Here is a 16,919-nt window from a genome sequence, read left to right as displayed (position 1 = left end):
ACTAACTGGGATGATTTTTAATGATGTTATTTTTAGAAATGAGCATGTTTAACAATGGACAAAGAACATCAGTAAGTTCCTTATACTACTCCATAATAGGGAAACTGACCCAGATTTGCATGTTGATATTTGTGCTCCATGAAATATTGATGCATACCACTTCACTAAAAGAAAGTTCTTATTCCCTTTAAGGGTCTCTGTCATCTGCATTTCATCAATAATCTATCAGCCCATCAACAAACTCAGGGCGTCCTGACGGATTAACCGTTGGCACCAGAACTACCAGCCAATTAAACTAATGATTCTTATTTTACTGAATGAAGGCTGAAAAACTCCTTCAATTATAATGAAGTTGTTACATAGCCACCCACAATCTAGGGCTGTAGCTCCAGTTAATGGCTATTGTTTTAATGCTATGGTTAAAGATGAACCTAGCTTCATCTTTTTTTACAAAAGGCGCCAATCAACAAGAAATGTTATTTCAAGACGCTTCACAAAACGATAAAGTCTAGAGTCTAGACCATACTTCTGTTTGATATTTATAAAGACTCAACATCAAGCTAGGATTAGATTAAATCCCATCTACATCCAATAGGATAAGATTCAGGATGGAATTAGCTATGAATGGATTGCAGCTGCTATTAACACCAAGAATTGCGCATCATTTAGCCCGCTATCTGCTCCGTCTCAAGGTCTATTTCACGGCACAAACTTCTAATGATATTCAAGTGCAAAAAACGCCCACAAAGTTCAGCAGCTCTGAGCAGTTTGCTCCAGTTTTGTGCTGCGAGGTCTCATCCTGATGGTATTACATTATATCCATGTATATGAATTTCAGTTATGTAGCTTACTTCCTGGATTGAACTAGCAAATAGCAATTTACTCAGATAAAAACAACAATAATATTTCAATCTGTGGTGCGTAAATAGCCTCAGTGAGCCAGACTGATTTAACTCCTGATTATTAGAATAACAGTAATGTGAAAGTAATATTAACAGACTTTATGTTTAGGTCATCTAAAGTTGGAAATGTTTTGATCACTGAAAGGTTTGAGTGAAACAAAGCTTATAAACACTGCAGCACATTTTACCAGCAGCTCTCAGCAAACGGTGAACATAACACGCTAACTGTGTGGGGCTGTCAGTGCCAGTGTTAGTGAATTAGGTGTAATGGCTTATTTATGTGTATTCAAACAACACTAGCACACAGAGACACTAATTTCTCTGCAGAGCAGTTTGTGGAGCATGTAACGCTTTGCGTGTGCTTTGTGAATTAGACAATGTCTTTTTGGCTCATTAGCACATGTTTAGTGGGCGCAAAAGCTGTGCAGTCCTTGAGTAAATCAGGCACTAAGTCTTATCCCATCTTGATCCAAGGTGCAGTATTCTGCATATATGCTTACTTTAGACAGGCAGAAACATCAAGTAGAACAAGACTGATGTTGAACAGCCATCTGGATATGGGTGTTTAGCTGACGAAACAGTTTAACAACATCACCCTTACTCGTCAACAATATAATTATAAGTCAGATCAATTAATCATTAATATAATTCTTATTGTTGGAGCAAAATGCCGGTCATCTGATGTGTCTAAGCAGTAGCCCAGCCTCTTGACACCTTGTCGCTCTAGTTAGATGCTACTGCCATGATGCTATAATCCTTTACTACCCAAATGTAAACACACACAGCTGACAGATGTTATCTCGCCATTTCTGGAGCAATGTATGACCACCACCTTGCTCAGCAAACCAATGTATTTCCCCAAAGACTCTGATCTGTGATGTGTATCCATGTTAAATAAATACTGCTTCATTTTAAATGCTTTCTTAACTTTGAATTTAAATTTCTGTCTAAATGGAACATGAGTTTTTTCTGTACTTCCCTAATTGACATCAGGTCTCTCAAGCAGAGTGTGGTCTGACTTCAGAGTTAATGACACTTTACGCACGTCTGCAGCAGATGTGAAAAGAGCATCTAATCTAAGCAGATGATGGTTTGCTGTCGAGTTGGTTGGTTGATTATATTATGGCCCTGTCCCATTTCTCCACACTTAGCCGAGTGTGCTTGGTTACACACACACTTTGGTGACTTTTTGCAACGTTAAAGGAACATTTGCGTAGTGTGTGAGCGGCTCACTGCAAACGTACGGCTATATGTACAATATTGCTAAGATGTGAATATAATATAAAGTTACCAATTTTGCATTTTTAAAATCATCTTTCTTGGATTTAAACTTCTTCAGTGGCATCCAGCGGCAATCTTGTGGCTCTTTTTAATAACTTTGTGGGAACAAACTTCAACAAGATGCATTGTGGGAATTATACTTGGGCTAATACAGCTCAGCTGCAGTCTTGCCGTAAGTATAGATTAAGTACAGATCAAGCGCGCTGCACTTTTGATTGTTAGAGAAATGGGACACACTTGTGCACCTGACACTAAACACATGAACGCACACGCCAAGCGTGTAAGTGCAATGAAGTGTGTGTAATGGGACAGCCCTACTGTCTTCTTTAACAAAGGAAGCAACTGGCTCAAACATTTATAACATTGGCAGCCATATTGGGAATTTGGGTGATATTGCTTTAAATATTTGAGAACAGTTACAATTGTCCCAGGTGTGTTGGGCTTGTGTTATGTCTAATAGCTTTGAGCATCTGATTAAGCGTGATTTAACTTAAAGCCATCTGTAATGGATGATGCAACATAGCTTCAAGTTATATTAACAAAAGACAGAACAGCTGAACTGAAGTGGACTGAATTGATAAGACTGAGATGTTTGGCAGCGTTGGTGTCCCTGACGTCTAGGTCTCTACTCACTTTGTTCTGTTGGTATCTAAGCCTGGAGTATAAAAGACAAATCACGTCTTCGTTTATAAATGAATGTGTCATTGTAGTTGTTTTAAGTCACAATTTCATTAGGTGATCACACATCAGCTGCCTCATTCATCTTACAGACTCACTCGCTCGTTCATCAGCTGCTTGGACGTGACTGCTGAATCATTTTCTTACAGCTTTGGAGCTCTGACACCTCTCATTATTCCTCTGCTTATGCTCTGAAGTTTACATTGTTTGACTTATACTGTTGATTAATCTAAGCTCTCGTGTTCATTTATGTTTATTAAAGGGCAGTGGCTCTCCTGGAACAATATTAATGCTGCCCAAAGTCCTTGAAGATCAGATTGAAGAATGGTTTCCTCAAAATCTTGAACTTTAATTTTCTTTTAGAGTTCCCACAATGAGCGAAGAGGAGCTTTTCCTGAATCATTCATTCTTTCACAAGGACAGGAAAGTGTCTCCAGTTGAGCTTTTGTTGTTGTGATGATAAAAAACACATTACTAATTATAAAGTAAAGAGTCAATCAGGAGCTTAAAAACACTTGTGGGTCTCATGTGTCTCCGACACAAAGGCAAACAACAAAATGTTCTGTCTTTTTCTCATTTCTTTAAGATTGCTTGAAAACTCTGATCACTGTCTGTTCTCTTTTGTAATGATAAGTAATCCCCACACAATGCTGTCAGTTATCATGTTCAGACCACCTGTGGTAGAGCCCTCCTGTCCTGGAGACTGCAGTTGTGAAGATAAAGCTAACTTTTGTTGTCTCACATGAAAGACTTGTTGCTTTTGCCAAGATCTCTGAAGATGTTACGGCAGCTGAGAGCCCGGATTCATTTTGAAAGGTCAGTAGTCTCGCTTTTAATTGAGTTGTATCCTCGTAACAGTTTTATTTTACCTTACTTCATTTATTTATTTACTTATTATCTAGTTCAAGTTTTAGTCACTTTTTATTTTATTTATTTATCTATTTATTTATTTATTTACTTATTATCTAGTTCAAGTTTAGTCACTTTTTATTTTATTTCATTTATTTATTTATGTTAAGTATAGCATCTTATTTTCTTTTAATCTTTTAATGTTTTATTATCTTAGAAATTAATTTTATTTTGGGGATTTTAATTTCCTGTGTTGAGTTTTAAAATCTAATTTTACCTCCAGTGTTTCCTCGTAAGTTTGTTCAGCAACTCATTTTTTATTTTTCATTTATTCATTTATTTTATTTGTATTTTTATTATTATTACTGTTGTTGCATACATTGTGTTCTTAACCTTAGGATTGAGGGGTGGGTTTGGGGTCGGGGCTGTGGTTGGGATTAGGATGGGAAGGCTTTTTATTTTAATTTCTATTATCTCTCTTTTTCCCTTTTTTTAAAAATTCTATTTTAAGTTGTTTTTATGTTCAGCACTTTGTGTTACAATGTCATTATATGAAAAGCACTTTATAAATAAAGTCTGATTGTTGAGTGATTGTTGAGTGATTGTGGTTTGGTTGATAAATGATGGAAAAAAGAAGGAGTGATGCAGTAGAAGAAGAAGTAAGTTAGTTTATCCGGCAGCTAAGGACAGAGTAAGTGGCAGCAAAGAGGTCGATAAAAGGGATTACAGGGTTCAGTGGGGTTAAGAGTTCAAGCAGCTAAAGTGGTGAGATATCTCCATAGAAGCTAACATTCCTAACGGATTTGTCAGAGGCTGAAGGAAGACGCAGAAATCAACATGAAATAAGCAGAAAAATTACCAGAGCTGGGTCAAAGCTTTGAGAGGTGTCAGCCAGCGTGTTAACATCCTCCTTCTGCTTTGTATCAGTGGACATAAAAAGTTACCACACACCATGTTCTGTTTCTTATTTCATCTCTTTTATAAATACAGAACCCAGATCTCCTGCTGACAGCCTCTGGGACTAACTTTCAGAGCTCTCGGTGTATCCAGCTGTTAACGATAGAGGACTTCAGGTCTTTTTCCTCAGGTTTCCATTCTTAACAGTCTGACTAGCAACTTGAGAGCCAGGAATGGAGTTGTTCCTGACAAACGACATCTAAGAGGGGATTATTAGCTGCATCTGCTTGAAGACGTCAGCTCATGAAGATAAATTGAAGCTAAACAGTCATTAGATAACTGCCAACAGGTTCTGGGACACATTACTGTCAATGTGTTCTGCTCACAGTGCTCCACACAAAGACTGTTTACCTGTGTTCAGACAATACAAACTAAAACACTAATGGACAATTAGACACACAGAACAAATGGAAACCAGAGCACTTCCTGCATCCCAGGTTCTGTCACGTGATTACAAATCCTAATGTCATAGATGTCATAGAGATCGCAAACTTCTGGAAGGACAGACAGACATACTTGTGCAGCTGAAACATTTTGAATCTCAAAACTCTGAAATGATTAGACTTTGAAATATTGTTGTGTGGAAGTAAGTTGAAGCACTTAACCGAGATGTCAATTAAATGTAAAAATGATTCATGTTCAAAAGCTCTATACATATTATTTATTTCTAAAAAGATAACAAGCCAGAAGATTTGAAACACTTTTGAAAGGTCACTTCACTATGGCTGGATTGCGGCTGCTCCATGTAGTTTGCTCTTGTTTTGAGTCTGATTGTGGAGATGAGCCATCAGCACTTTCACTCTCTATGCTGTGTAGGGCTGTCTGTCTGTGTGTGTGTGTGCGTGCGTGCGTGCGTGCGTGCGTGCGTGCGTGCGTGCGTGCGTGCGTGCGTGCGTGCGTGCGTGCGTGCGTGCGTGCGTGCGTTTCTCTTCCTGACAGAGCTCAAATCTGTCCATGTACAGAGCGGAAAGTCAGAAGTGTTCTCTTACCACTTCCTTTCTGCAGTGCATATTATGATATGAATTACAGGCATTTATACAAGATTACAGCAGTGTATGTAATGCACATATAAACTATAAACATTTAAAATAATACATTGATTCTATTCATTATTTGGGTCTTCAAGTATGCTTTCAAATTATCCCTCCTACTGTGACCCCACTGTGTTGTGCCCACTTAAAGTGACTCTGGCACACATGGAGAAGTCGAGGAGACTTAGTTTGAGCCATATGTTACTTCCTAAACTTCACTAATAAACACAACTGACTCACTTACACATTTTTAACAATTTCTAGTGATGTGTGAAATTATGTTAAATCTGCATCACCTGCCCTGTGATAGAAACTTGTTGTCTTTTTCAGCACATCATATAAACCCCACACTGTATGCACCCTCCAGGTATAGACACTATAAGTAAACACTCCAGTGAGCGGTCTATATTCCTACAACATTAATGAGCTCGGGGAGGAGTGGGAATACACTAGTGTCTTAAAACATGTCTCTCTAAAACAAGCCGCTCCCTTACAGAAGCAGCGTGGCATGCATATTTACATTTCACAGTCTTGTGTCACATACACACAGACTATGCATGCACAGAGGTCTGCTCTCTATGTGTTCAAGTGAGGGACTGAATCAAGGGGATATCAGATATATGTTTAGGATTCATGAAGCTTTGCGTTAGTTCCTGCAGGACATGGAAATCATACATCTTAGCTGTTTTCTGCTGATAGGCTGCAGTTTGAATTGTAGTTTCCTATCCACACAACCAATCACAGCTTATTATAATGATAAGGCGGGCTATTTAAACACTTCAGGCGTTTTTCAACTGCAGGAACTTTACCCCGGAACTAGGGATTTTACCCCAAAATTACGTGCCTTTTGACCGGTGGACCCAGGGTTTAAATTTAGTTCAGGGTTAGTTAATCTCACCCCTGACTAGCCCCTGCTTGAGGGGTAGTACTTCTCAAAAGGTCCAGGGACTTTCGGCTTAACGTGTCTGATTGGTGGATTACCTGCAGTGTTTTTATTCCATCCCCAGTCCACAATAACATCACACACATCTGTGATTCACTTGATTTCTCTTTCTTCAATTTGTTCTATCTTTTTGTATCTTTTCAAAAGAAGAAGCTGTGATTCACTTGATTGCTTGTAAGAGTAGTCTTTTCTAAACCCATTGTGAATACGTCTCTCCCGGTGTTAAGGTTTTAAAAGTGACCCTGTAAACCGGAGACCTTCAGCTGAATGAAACGTTGTTTGAGGAGTTTACACAGCTGTTGAAACACAGAGGGAGTTCCTGGGAATGCAAACTAGTTTCATTTTTTTATTAAGATTTCAAAATATCATCATCAGATATTCAAAGATCCTCTAAAGAAGTTTATGAGGGATGCATCCAGCTGAGAGTCGGCAGTTAACAGGGTCGCTGTTTAAACCAAAACACCGGCCGATCTCTTCATCTCTCTCGCTAATCATTGCAACACCTCTGCTGCCCACACTCTGCTGCTGTTGGTTAGACATTGCCTCCTCCACCCCAGCCTCCTCCTCTCTAGTCTAAATGTCTATTTTACCCTTGCTAGGGATTTTACAATGCACACTCTGGTGAGCCAAAACATCCCATTTGGCTAACCCAAAGAGCCTATAGCACCAAGCATAACTGTATTTCTATTGGCAATAAATGGTTCAATCTATGACTAGAGTGTCCTTCACTGAAATCCAGGTTAACGAAAAACTGGTGACAGCATGCCGTGTTTCTACACATCGTTTGCACATGCCCACATCAAAATTGCGATGGCCATTGATGTGTCGCTCAACCCTGCCTATGACCAGTGTATTGCTGAATCCATCCAGCTTCCTTCCTGGAGGGAGCCAGTAAGAGCAGCTCAGCCAGCTTATGAAACACTCCCATTCTCAGTGTGTGTGATGGCCTGACCATCTCCACACGTGTGGACAAGTGTGTGGTAGGTTTTGAGTTTGGGCCTCAGAAAGCCGGTGACTTATTTTACCCAATACAAATAGCAATGGTTATGCTAGAATCATTCTAACCGACTGTATGTATAGGTATATCATTTTTAGGGGAATATTGTCATGGCACCAAATTTAAACAAGCATCTATTTTTCCTGAAACTTTTTTTTAGTTACAACATTTAATATGTTGTCTTTGTACTTTTTTGATTAAATATAGGCTTTAAATGATTTGCAAACCATCACATTCTGTTTTGATTAATATTTTTACATCACATCTTATGGAATCATGATTAAAGACAGAAAACTCAGAGTCTCTGATATGTATGCACGTGCGTCTCTTACCGTTATCAGAGATGTCTAAAGTCCCCACACATGAAACTCGAGGAAACAGCTCCTGAATCACGCCGGCGCCTGCTGACCTCAACTGTGGGAGGAAGACAGAGTGGAGCGAACATGATGGGAGAGTCATGAGTGTTAACCTGAGAGGAAGATGAATGACTCTACCTACAGCAGAGCAGACCGACAGAGCGTACCTCACAGCTGCTGATGTCCAGGTGTAAATCAGTGATATGAGGGTTATTGGACAGACCCAGGAACAGAGCCCTGAGGGGAAACACAGGCAAGGGAAGGATGAGAAAAGGGACAAGAAAAGAGAGAGATTAAGATAAGGAGGGAGAGATTAATAGAAGTCAGATAACGTAAGAAAAGAGTGAACAGAGTGATGTGTAGATAAGACGAAATTGTGCAAACGCAGGCAATTAGTGGATAAAGGCAAGGCAAAAAAGAAAGATTAGTCCCAAATAAATCCAATTGCTTCTTCTAACAACCTGAAGAGATCATCCGACCACTCCTCGCCCCACGTTCTCCTCTGCACACGTAGAAGTTTTAGAGCCTTCTTTAAGGATTGAGGGAAAAGTAGCTTAAAAAGAAGATCCTTAGCCAAATAAGTCCTCCCCAGAAATCACCTAAAAAAACCCTCTCACGTTTATTCAGGAGAAGTGTCCAATTGTTGCCCATGCACGCTCATGCACACTTAAGCTTAGCCGGATGCAGAAAGAAAGCTACATTTGCACATCAAGGCACTGCTGGAGGTCGTTCTTGTGCAATGAATACACATTTAAGAGTTATGCACCATGAGGAGGTAATGAGGAGAAGAGCGAAGTGGGGAGTCCTCTCCTTCTGTTTTTGGCTGTGATCCATCATGCAGGAGTCGTCTTGTCAATTGTTGGCAGTTTGCTTTGTTTACTCTGCTCGTGATTGAGTTTTTTTTGGCTTTGAGAATCCAACAGCAGGCTACACACCTAACAGAGAAGCTGAAATAGTATCTCCATGGGGATACTTTGCTTTTCTCTAAGCTGGTGTAGTATCAGATCTCCTGAAGCTGGTGAGGATACAGAGCCCCGTACGAAAATGCTTCAACACAGCGGATGCAGGGGCTTCAATGTGTGCCCTCTGATTGAAGGCCAGTCAGCTGAATAAATAGCAAACTCCACTATCAAGGAAAGTGTTTGAAATCTAAAGTGAGGTTTGATCACTTTCACTCAGAGATGATTTGAAAGCAAACTGCGCTCCATATGGTGTGAGCTATATTAGTATTCCAGCCTGGCACTTTAAACCCTGACCAATAACATCCCTGTTCGCTGCTTGTACTCATGCTCCAGTGTTCACACTCTCATTTCAAGGCCACTGTGCATCTGCTTTCCATTAAGGTTTGACACTGGAACAATGCATGTGAATTCTAATACTCTGAAAGTCTGCCTGTATCTGTGTGTGGAAGATTGAATGTGAAATTTAAAAGTCTAAACAGTGTTTTAAACGAAAGCACCTCACAGCATTCAGGAGTGAACACATTTTTAGCTCGAGTGGAGAATGAATTGTTCACCACTCTGAGGTGTCAAGTGTGACTAAACATTTTCAGCAGCACAATCGCTTGTTGACACGGGAAAAGCAAAAAAAAACAATGTGCTGGTAACACTCACCATGTGCAGAGTTAGAAATAAAGTGCTGAGTGACTCATCATGAGCTTCTTTTAACCATGAACCTTCTGGAAAGCTAAACATAACATTATTTCGGATGTGCTCATTTTTCTTTTCAAATTCAGTCCCAACAATTTTGGGAGGAAGGCTGATGAGCAACTCTTCCATGTTGGCTTATTTTCCTTCCTTAACCTGATTATTTCAGGGAATTTCATTAACTCCCACTGTGCATGAAATCCCTTAGAGAAAAGCTCAGCGACATATTAAAATAAATCAATACAACATTTATTGGGAGCAGAAGATGCACTAGTTGAATCATTTCATCCAGAAGATCTGTATCTCACTCTTAGGACTCCATCCAACTGCTTCTATTCATTTCCCAAATCGTGTAGTCACACAGCTAATGTTTTCCCCTGCTAAACAACGACTTGATGGCATTTCTCACACAACATCAGTGTAATATTACAGGGACTCTCTGATGTGTATATTAGTGTCGTCTGTTGGCTTATATTGCTGTTTGTTTTGCCAGCTCAGTGTATGCATCCTGTCCAGAGGTTGTGTGAATGAAGGGGGGGAGTGATTGTTTGCCAGTTGGCTGTCACAGACGGTGATTCACTTGTCAGAACTGATCAGCCTCAGAGAGGAAGTCATTCAGAGCAAATATTCGAGACACACTGCAACCACATCGTGAAGGTATGAAACACACAGCAGTGGATCCAAACACTGACAGAGGATTTGGTTCACAAATGAGTGAGGAGCATCGCCTTGAGATTAGTTTAGTTTACTGTAGTCAACATGGACGAACACGTTTGAGTCATTGTCCTCTAAAGCTGATTCAAATTGTTATCAAAGCTCCTGAGAGGAACTCTGTGTGTGTGCATTTTGGTGACCCCTGTGGACAGAGCAGTATGTCTCATCTCTTTGCCCGTTTTGTCCTGCACATGCATGAGTAGTGTTTTCTGACTTCAAAAATCACCCTGAGTCAACTCCTTGAGAATCTCCGGCATGGAAAATGTTACAAAAATGCTGTTTTGGTGGCATGCAGGTGCAGTTGATAAATATGTTTGCTGCCCGGCTCTCTTACTGAATTTCAGGCTGTGTAAGATGATTGATCCTGACTGGTTAAAACCCCTTGACAATGGTTATTAACTTTCACTTACATGAGCAACCCCAGAGGCAAACTGATCACACATTATGTCAAATCAATAGCTTTCATGGATGACACCAACAGCGCCGATTTAACAGCACAGCACTGCTGGGTTTCTAACCGTTGTCTCTGTATCAAAAACTCTGCCATTTCCCACGGTCTGCTGTTTCCTGTCTTCAACCATTTTAACATTTCTCACTCTTAACTATCAGTGATTAAAGCTGAAAATATTTATATATTTATTCATATTTTAGCTGCTCAATAATGGATGCAAACCCATTGTTTAACGTTAGTTTTTATTTCTGTAACTACAAACTCTTAATTTCTTTTAACAAACTGAGTTTTAATGAAATTTTATAACTAAATTAACTTTTTCTTTCTTGATCTCAGATTTTAAAATATTTTATGTTTTCATGCTTATGTTTGTTTAATGTCATATTTTAAATTGGATATTTTCTGACAAGGTATGGCGTTATGGAATGAACCTGATAGTTGATCTACAATTAAATGTTGGGCATATGGGCATCCAGCGGGGGTGTCAAGAGGTCTGAGCCAGCTTCGGGCTGCGACTCGACACAGAAAAGATTCAATGTGAGAGTCTTAACCCTTAAGAAGAAGTTCTGAGATGAATTGAACAATTAAAGATTCATTTTGGTTAAGACAAGATCAGTTTTGATTCTGTGTCCGGCGGGACAGTAAGACTCTGCAAGTTACAGACTTCAGAGCAGTGAAGGGGGGCTGATTATTTAGAATAATCCCTCCTTATTTAAATAAATCATAAGACCCGAGATCAAACATAACTGGCCACATATACTATTCTGATGTTTAAGTGTTTGCTGTGTGTTTTTGTTGATTGTTACTGTTCTTGTTTTTTGTTTTTTTTAACTCTGTAAAGCCCTTTGAATTTCTCTTTGTATGGATGGAGCTTTTTAAATAAACTTGCCTTGCCTTGTGTTGCCTATATTAGCAATAGCAATAGCATGTTAGCAATAAAGGAAACTTTAGGTTACCAATCTCTACAAAGAAACTGAGTAGCGGTGATGATAGCAGCAGGGTTCAAAGTTGTGACATTTGCCTCGTTTATACGTGATGCCCACTCTGTGACACTGGTTTCAGACAGTAAAAATAATGACATAAACAGTCACTGTTAGTGCTGATAGTCTTGTCTGTTTTCATAGGTCATATAGAGGCATCCGTCTTCATTCAATCTGTTTCATAAGCAGCTAAAAAAGTTCTCACGTTTCAAAATGTTAACTCTAAATAAGTGACACTGAAAGGAAACCTCATAATGATTGGCTGAGGATCACTGTTTGATAACTTCAGTAACATCCTGATACCACCCAATAATAAGGAAACTGACCCAGATCTGCATGTTGATGTTTCCACTTCATTAAATATTGATGTGTACCACTCTACTGAAAATACTCATACTCTAATTTAGAGGCCCAGTAAACTGCATTTTATCTATAATCTATTACCAGGACTACAAACTTAGATGTAAACCTTATTAATCCTGCTGACAACATCTGTAGTATTTATCAGTAATACTTAAAAAACAGGGACCTGTGTGTTCAGCTAAACAACACATCATCACCCTTGCTAGCTGAACAAATAATTAGTATGTTCATCACCGTAGTCCCGGAATGCCAGTCATATGTTGTGTCTAAGCTATTCGCCACTAGCTGAGTCTGTAGCTCTGGTTAAAGGCTAATGCCTCAATTCAAAACGCTCTACTATCCGGCTGTAAACAACAGATTGCACCTCATAGCGTGGTGAGGTGAGGCGTTATTTGGGTCAGAAATGAAGATAAAGTTGCATCTAGTTAGAATGGCAAATAACCACTGCACTGGAGCAAAGTGTAACCAGCATAGGTACATGGACATTAACTTGGAAGGATGATGGAAGGCTAACAGTGCTATTTCGGCTAACGTTAGTCACACTCTGCAACCAATCTGCCATTGTTTACTTGCAGACTCTGTGATCTCGTGTTTAGCCAAGAGATTTTTTGTGGCCCTTGTGGACAAAGAGGTCCGTCTTATCTGTTTGCTGATCCTTTTGTGAAGTTTCCTGTTTGAAAAAGGATTTTTCTTAAATTGCCTTTCCTACTACTTACTGCAAAACCTTGCCAGGGAAAATGTAAACAATGGCCTTTTCGGTCTGCAGGCTTTCAATTGCTTCTAAGGATTACCTCTCTGTGACAGCTGTGGTCAGCCATCAAATTGATGAGTTTCAAATTAAGACTGTTTTCTAAACGGTTTAAAACTCCTCACATTATGATGAAGCATGTGCCTTAGCCCCTAAACATGCTGCTTGGGTTAAGGGTGAGGGCTTTGGCACCTGGTACTCCAGACCTTACTTTCCACAAGTCCTTTTTTTAAACTGGCACTAAAAACACAAAGCGTTATAGCTTTCAGGTTGATGTGTTTCTTTAACGGATTTCCTTGCTTTGTATCCATTTATTTGTAAAACAATAACTCCAAGAGTTGGGAAATTATTTAAATGTTAACAGAATTGATGGTTTGCGTATCATTTAAAGCCTATATCGAATTGAAAATAGTGCAAAGACAACATATCAAATGTTTACTGAGATATGGTATCGTTTTATGAAAAATATGCACTGATTTTAAATTTGACGCCAGCAACATGATTCAAGACAGTTTGGTTGGGGGACTGTCTACCATTGTGTTTTGTATCTCCTTTTATTTTAACAGCACTCTGTAAATGTTTGCAGTTTCCATGATTTCCAAAAAGAATGTCAAATTTTGATTCATCGGATCACAGGAAAGTTTTCTACTTCATCTCAGTCCATGTTTAATAATGCTCTGGCCAAGAGAAGTCGCCATTAGATCATCTTTACATACAGTTTCCTCTTTACATGGTACAGTTCTAACCCGCATTTGTGGATGCAGCAACAAAATGTTTTTCACAGACAACGTTTGTTAATGTAGAAGTGATTTTGAGCTCATGCAGTGATTTCCATTACAGAGTCATGTCTGTTTTTAATGCATTGACGCCTGAGGACCTGAAAATCACAGCCATTCAGTATTTGTCTTTGGCTGACAGATTTCTCCAGAATCTCTGGATCTTTTAATTAAATTTATATAAGGCAAGGCAAGGCAAGGCAGCTTTATTTGTATAGCGCATTTCATACACGAGGGCAACTCAATGTGCTTTACATTGAAACATTAAAAGCATTGGAGACATTCAGACAAGCATAAAAGAACATGATTAAAATGACAAATATGATAAAACAGAAAAGAATAGGAAAATTAGAAATATATTAAAAATTACATTCAAATTTTAATTTAAAGTGAGTTAAAATGAGCCAAGATAGGAAGGCAGTAAGATAATTACTAGCACAATGTTGCCTATACAGTATAAGTTATCTAAAAGGGTAGGCAGGATAAGCCTTGGTTTCAGCCTACATCTATTTTGGTCCACATGTCATTAACCAAAATACATGTGGATGTGTTTGCATGTTTGTATGTATGCATGAATGTACTTGTCTATGTATGCATGTTTATGTATGCATGTACATATCAATGTGTGTGTATATATATATTCTCCTGGTTGCTGAACCCCTTAGTGATTGTTTTGTTTTTATTTTTGTTTTTTATTTTGACATGGCTCCTATGTTGTGGAGGGAAGTGTTGATTGCTGATGCAGACCAAAATAAACCTAACCTAAAATGATGTACCGTGTTGCTGTGGCTCTGTGGGTAGAGTCGGTTGTCTATCAATCGAAAGGTTGGTGGTTCGATCCCAGCTCCGTCAGTCACATGCCAAAGTGCCCTTGAGCAAGACACTGAACCCCAAATTACTCCCGCTGATGTTCAGCAGTGAGTGAATGGGTGAATGTGACAAGTAGTGCAAAGCGCTTTGAGTGGTCAGAAAGACTGGAAATATATAAGTACAAGTCCATTTACCATTTTTTACCATTTTACTGGATGATGAAATGTGGAAACTCTGCAATTTGATGTTCAGGAACATTATGCTGAAATTACTGAACTATTTTCTTGTCCAGTCTCTGTCAGAGTGGTGAACCTCTCTCAGTGTTTACTTCTGAGACACTCAACCTGTCTGGAATGCCCGTTTTATACCTAATCATGATACTTACTTGTTAGAAGTTAACGTAATTAGATGGGAGATGTTCTTCCTGGAGTTTCATTAGCATGACATAACATTTTCAGTGCTTTGTTGTCTCTGTCGAAACAGTTTTGAAAAGTGCTGCAGACATCAAATTTAAATTGAGCATGTATTTTCATAAAACAGTACAAAGTTTCAGTCTAGACATTTGATTTGCTGTCTTGCAGATACATTGGCTTTCATGATTTGCAAACCATTACATTTTGTTTTTGTCAGGATTTCACACAATGTCCCAACTCTTCTGGAATTGGGGTTGTATTTTTGTTTAAGTGATAAACTTTTTTAATTAGCATGGCCAGAGGTAGCTGCTGTCACCACACAAGTGTATAAACAGTGCTGTGCTGAAATTCACTATACGTGCATTTTCCTCTGAGCTGCGACCAATTATAATCTAATCATCCTGGATGCATAAATAAAATGACACAGGGTCAAACTGAATGAGGTTACTACAGGGTGAACTGCTGCCTCTTTTCTCATAAGATATTTGCATCTTAGACAAGCTCAAGGAAGTTCAGAGTATCAGAGGTGTCTTTAAATCCTCCACTGTGACAGCGACTCACCTCAGTGAATCAGGAGGGACTTTCATTGAGGCCAGGCTGACATGGGTCAGGCTGAACGCTGAGCTGAAGAACTGACGGAAGGTCGGCAGTGAATCTCTCGCTTTCCTGGAAGAGAACAGAGAAAAGAAGAGACATATTTTAAAGTGTGTGTGTGCGTGTGCTGTGGATCCCACGCAGGCAGTTAGACAGAGAGAGAATAAAAGAAGGTGGGAGAAAGACGAGAGCTGATAAGAGTCTGATGTAGACAAGAGAGCAGCTGACAGAACGACTCCATACGTTGATAAAAAACGACAGGTGACAAACTGAGAAGAAGCAGCAGAGAGAGGGAGAGAGAGCGTTCTCAAAGTAAGTCTGAAGCAGACAGATGCTGGCTCTGACATTCAGGTCAGTATTTTATCAACCAGACACAGTGAAAGGGTGAAGTTTGCATTCATTACTGTCACCAGTTAAAAAGGTAACATTGACCAATTATCCAACCATCTGCTTGGCTCATACAGTACATTAACCTGTCATCAGAGGAAGGACGGAGGGAATATGTCTGGGTGTGTGAGAGTGTGTGTATGTGTGTGTGCATGCAATATTCCTCTGAGCCACAACACATTAGTGGACTATCTGTTTACAGGGGATAGATGTAGAACACTGGTTCAGATCTGTATTTGAAACATGTCAAAGCAGCTAATCTTCTACGGTGGTCCTGAAGGACAAAACAAAATTACAAAAGATGAAACACTTTTACATCATTGGAGACAAATTTACATTTTGGAAAACAAAATGACATCAGCAAAACACTTTGGAACGCCACATTGGAAGGATTTCACCTGCTGTGGGCGGACAGGATACAGGAGAGCCAGACTGAACTAACTGGTGAAGGCCAGCTCAGTCCTGGACCCTGTAGAGGTGGTGGCTGACAGGAGAATTATGGCCAATACGTCGTCTTTGATGAACATTTCTGTTCTATATATATTCTTGTTGAAATTCTTGATCCAAGATGGCTGCGCGCATGGACGCTGCGGCTGGTTGCTCCATCGTTAGGTGCATTGTTTTTGGCACCTAATGGAGGACTGCACCTTTCAATTTCATTGTACTTGTTGCAATGACAAGGGATTCTATAAAACACCTTTACCAAGGCCAAAACAAATGTGCATTTAAGGATACAAATTTACAAAAGATTAAACACTTTTACTGTTTCTTAAACTAATTAACATTTCATTTTTATGGAAAGGGGATGTACCAAATACCGGAAGTGATCCAGAAGTGATCGGGTGAGGGGTCAGTTAGTTTGTTTTGATGGAGAGAAACCAAACTGAGATGGACATGGTTTACATATTAGGACATCCTCAGGTCTCAGAGAGAGGTGTCAGACCTCAGCTGACAAAGCATCATGTCTCCGTAAAACCTTCATCATGTGTCAGAATTCAGATGAAATGGCCTCAGACCACATAGCCTCAGGCTAAACGGAGTCA

At 39.4% G+C, this 16,919-nt stretch overlaps 1 protein-coding gene across 7 annotated transcripts in view; it reads right to left on the bottom strand.

The window, feature by feature from the left end:
* carmil3 (capping protein regulator and myosin 1 linker 3) overlaps window positions 1-16,919 on the bottom strand; it is a 149,534-nt gene that overhangs the window by 49,254 nt on the left and 83,361 nt on the right. For all 7 annotated transcript variants that reach the window (XM_034702400.1, XM_034702403.1, XM_034702397.1 and 4 more), the window contains exons 16-18: window positions 15,457-15,561; window positions 8,162-8,231; window positions 7,971-8,052 (exon numbers count right to left, since the gene is read on the bottom strand). In XM_034702400.1, coding sequence (XP_034558291.1) covers window positions 7,971-8,052; window positions 8,162-8,231; window positions 15,457-15,561 — 257 coding nt within the window. The remainder of the gene's footprint in view (window positions 1-7,970; window positions 8,053-8,161; window positions 8,232-15,456; window positions 15,562-16,919) is intronic.

The sequence above is a fragment of the Notolabrus celidotus genome, chromosome 15 (genome assembly GCF_009762535.1).
Source record: "Notolabrus celidotus isolate fNotCel1 chromosome 15, fNotCel1.pri, whole genome shotgun sequence".
Classification (NCBI taxonomy): domain Eukaryota; kingdom Metazoa; phylum Chordata; class Actinopteri; order Labriformes; family Labridae; genus Notolabrus; species Notolabrus celidotus.
The sequence above is the reverse complement of the archived record's forward strand: the minus strand, read 5'-3'. Positions and strand labels throughout refer to the sequence as shown.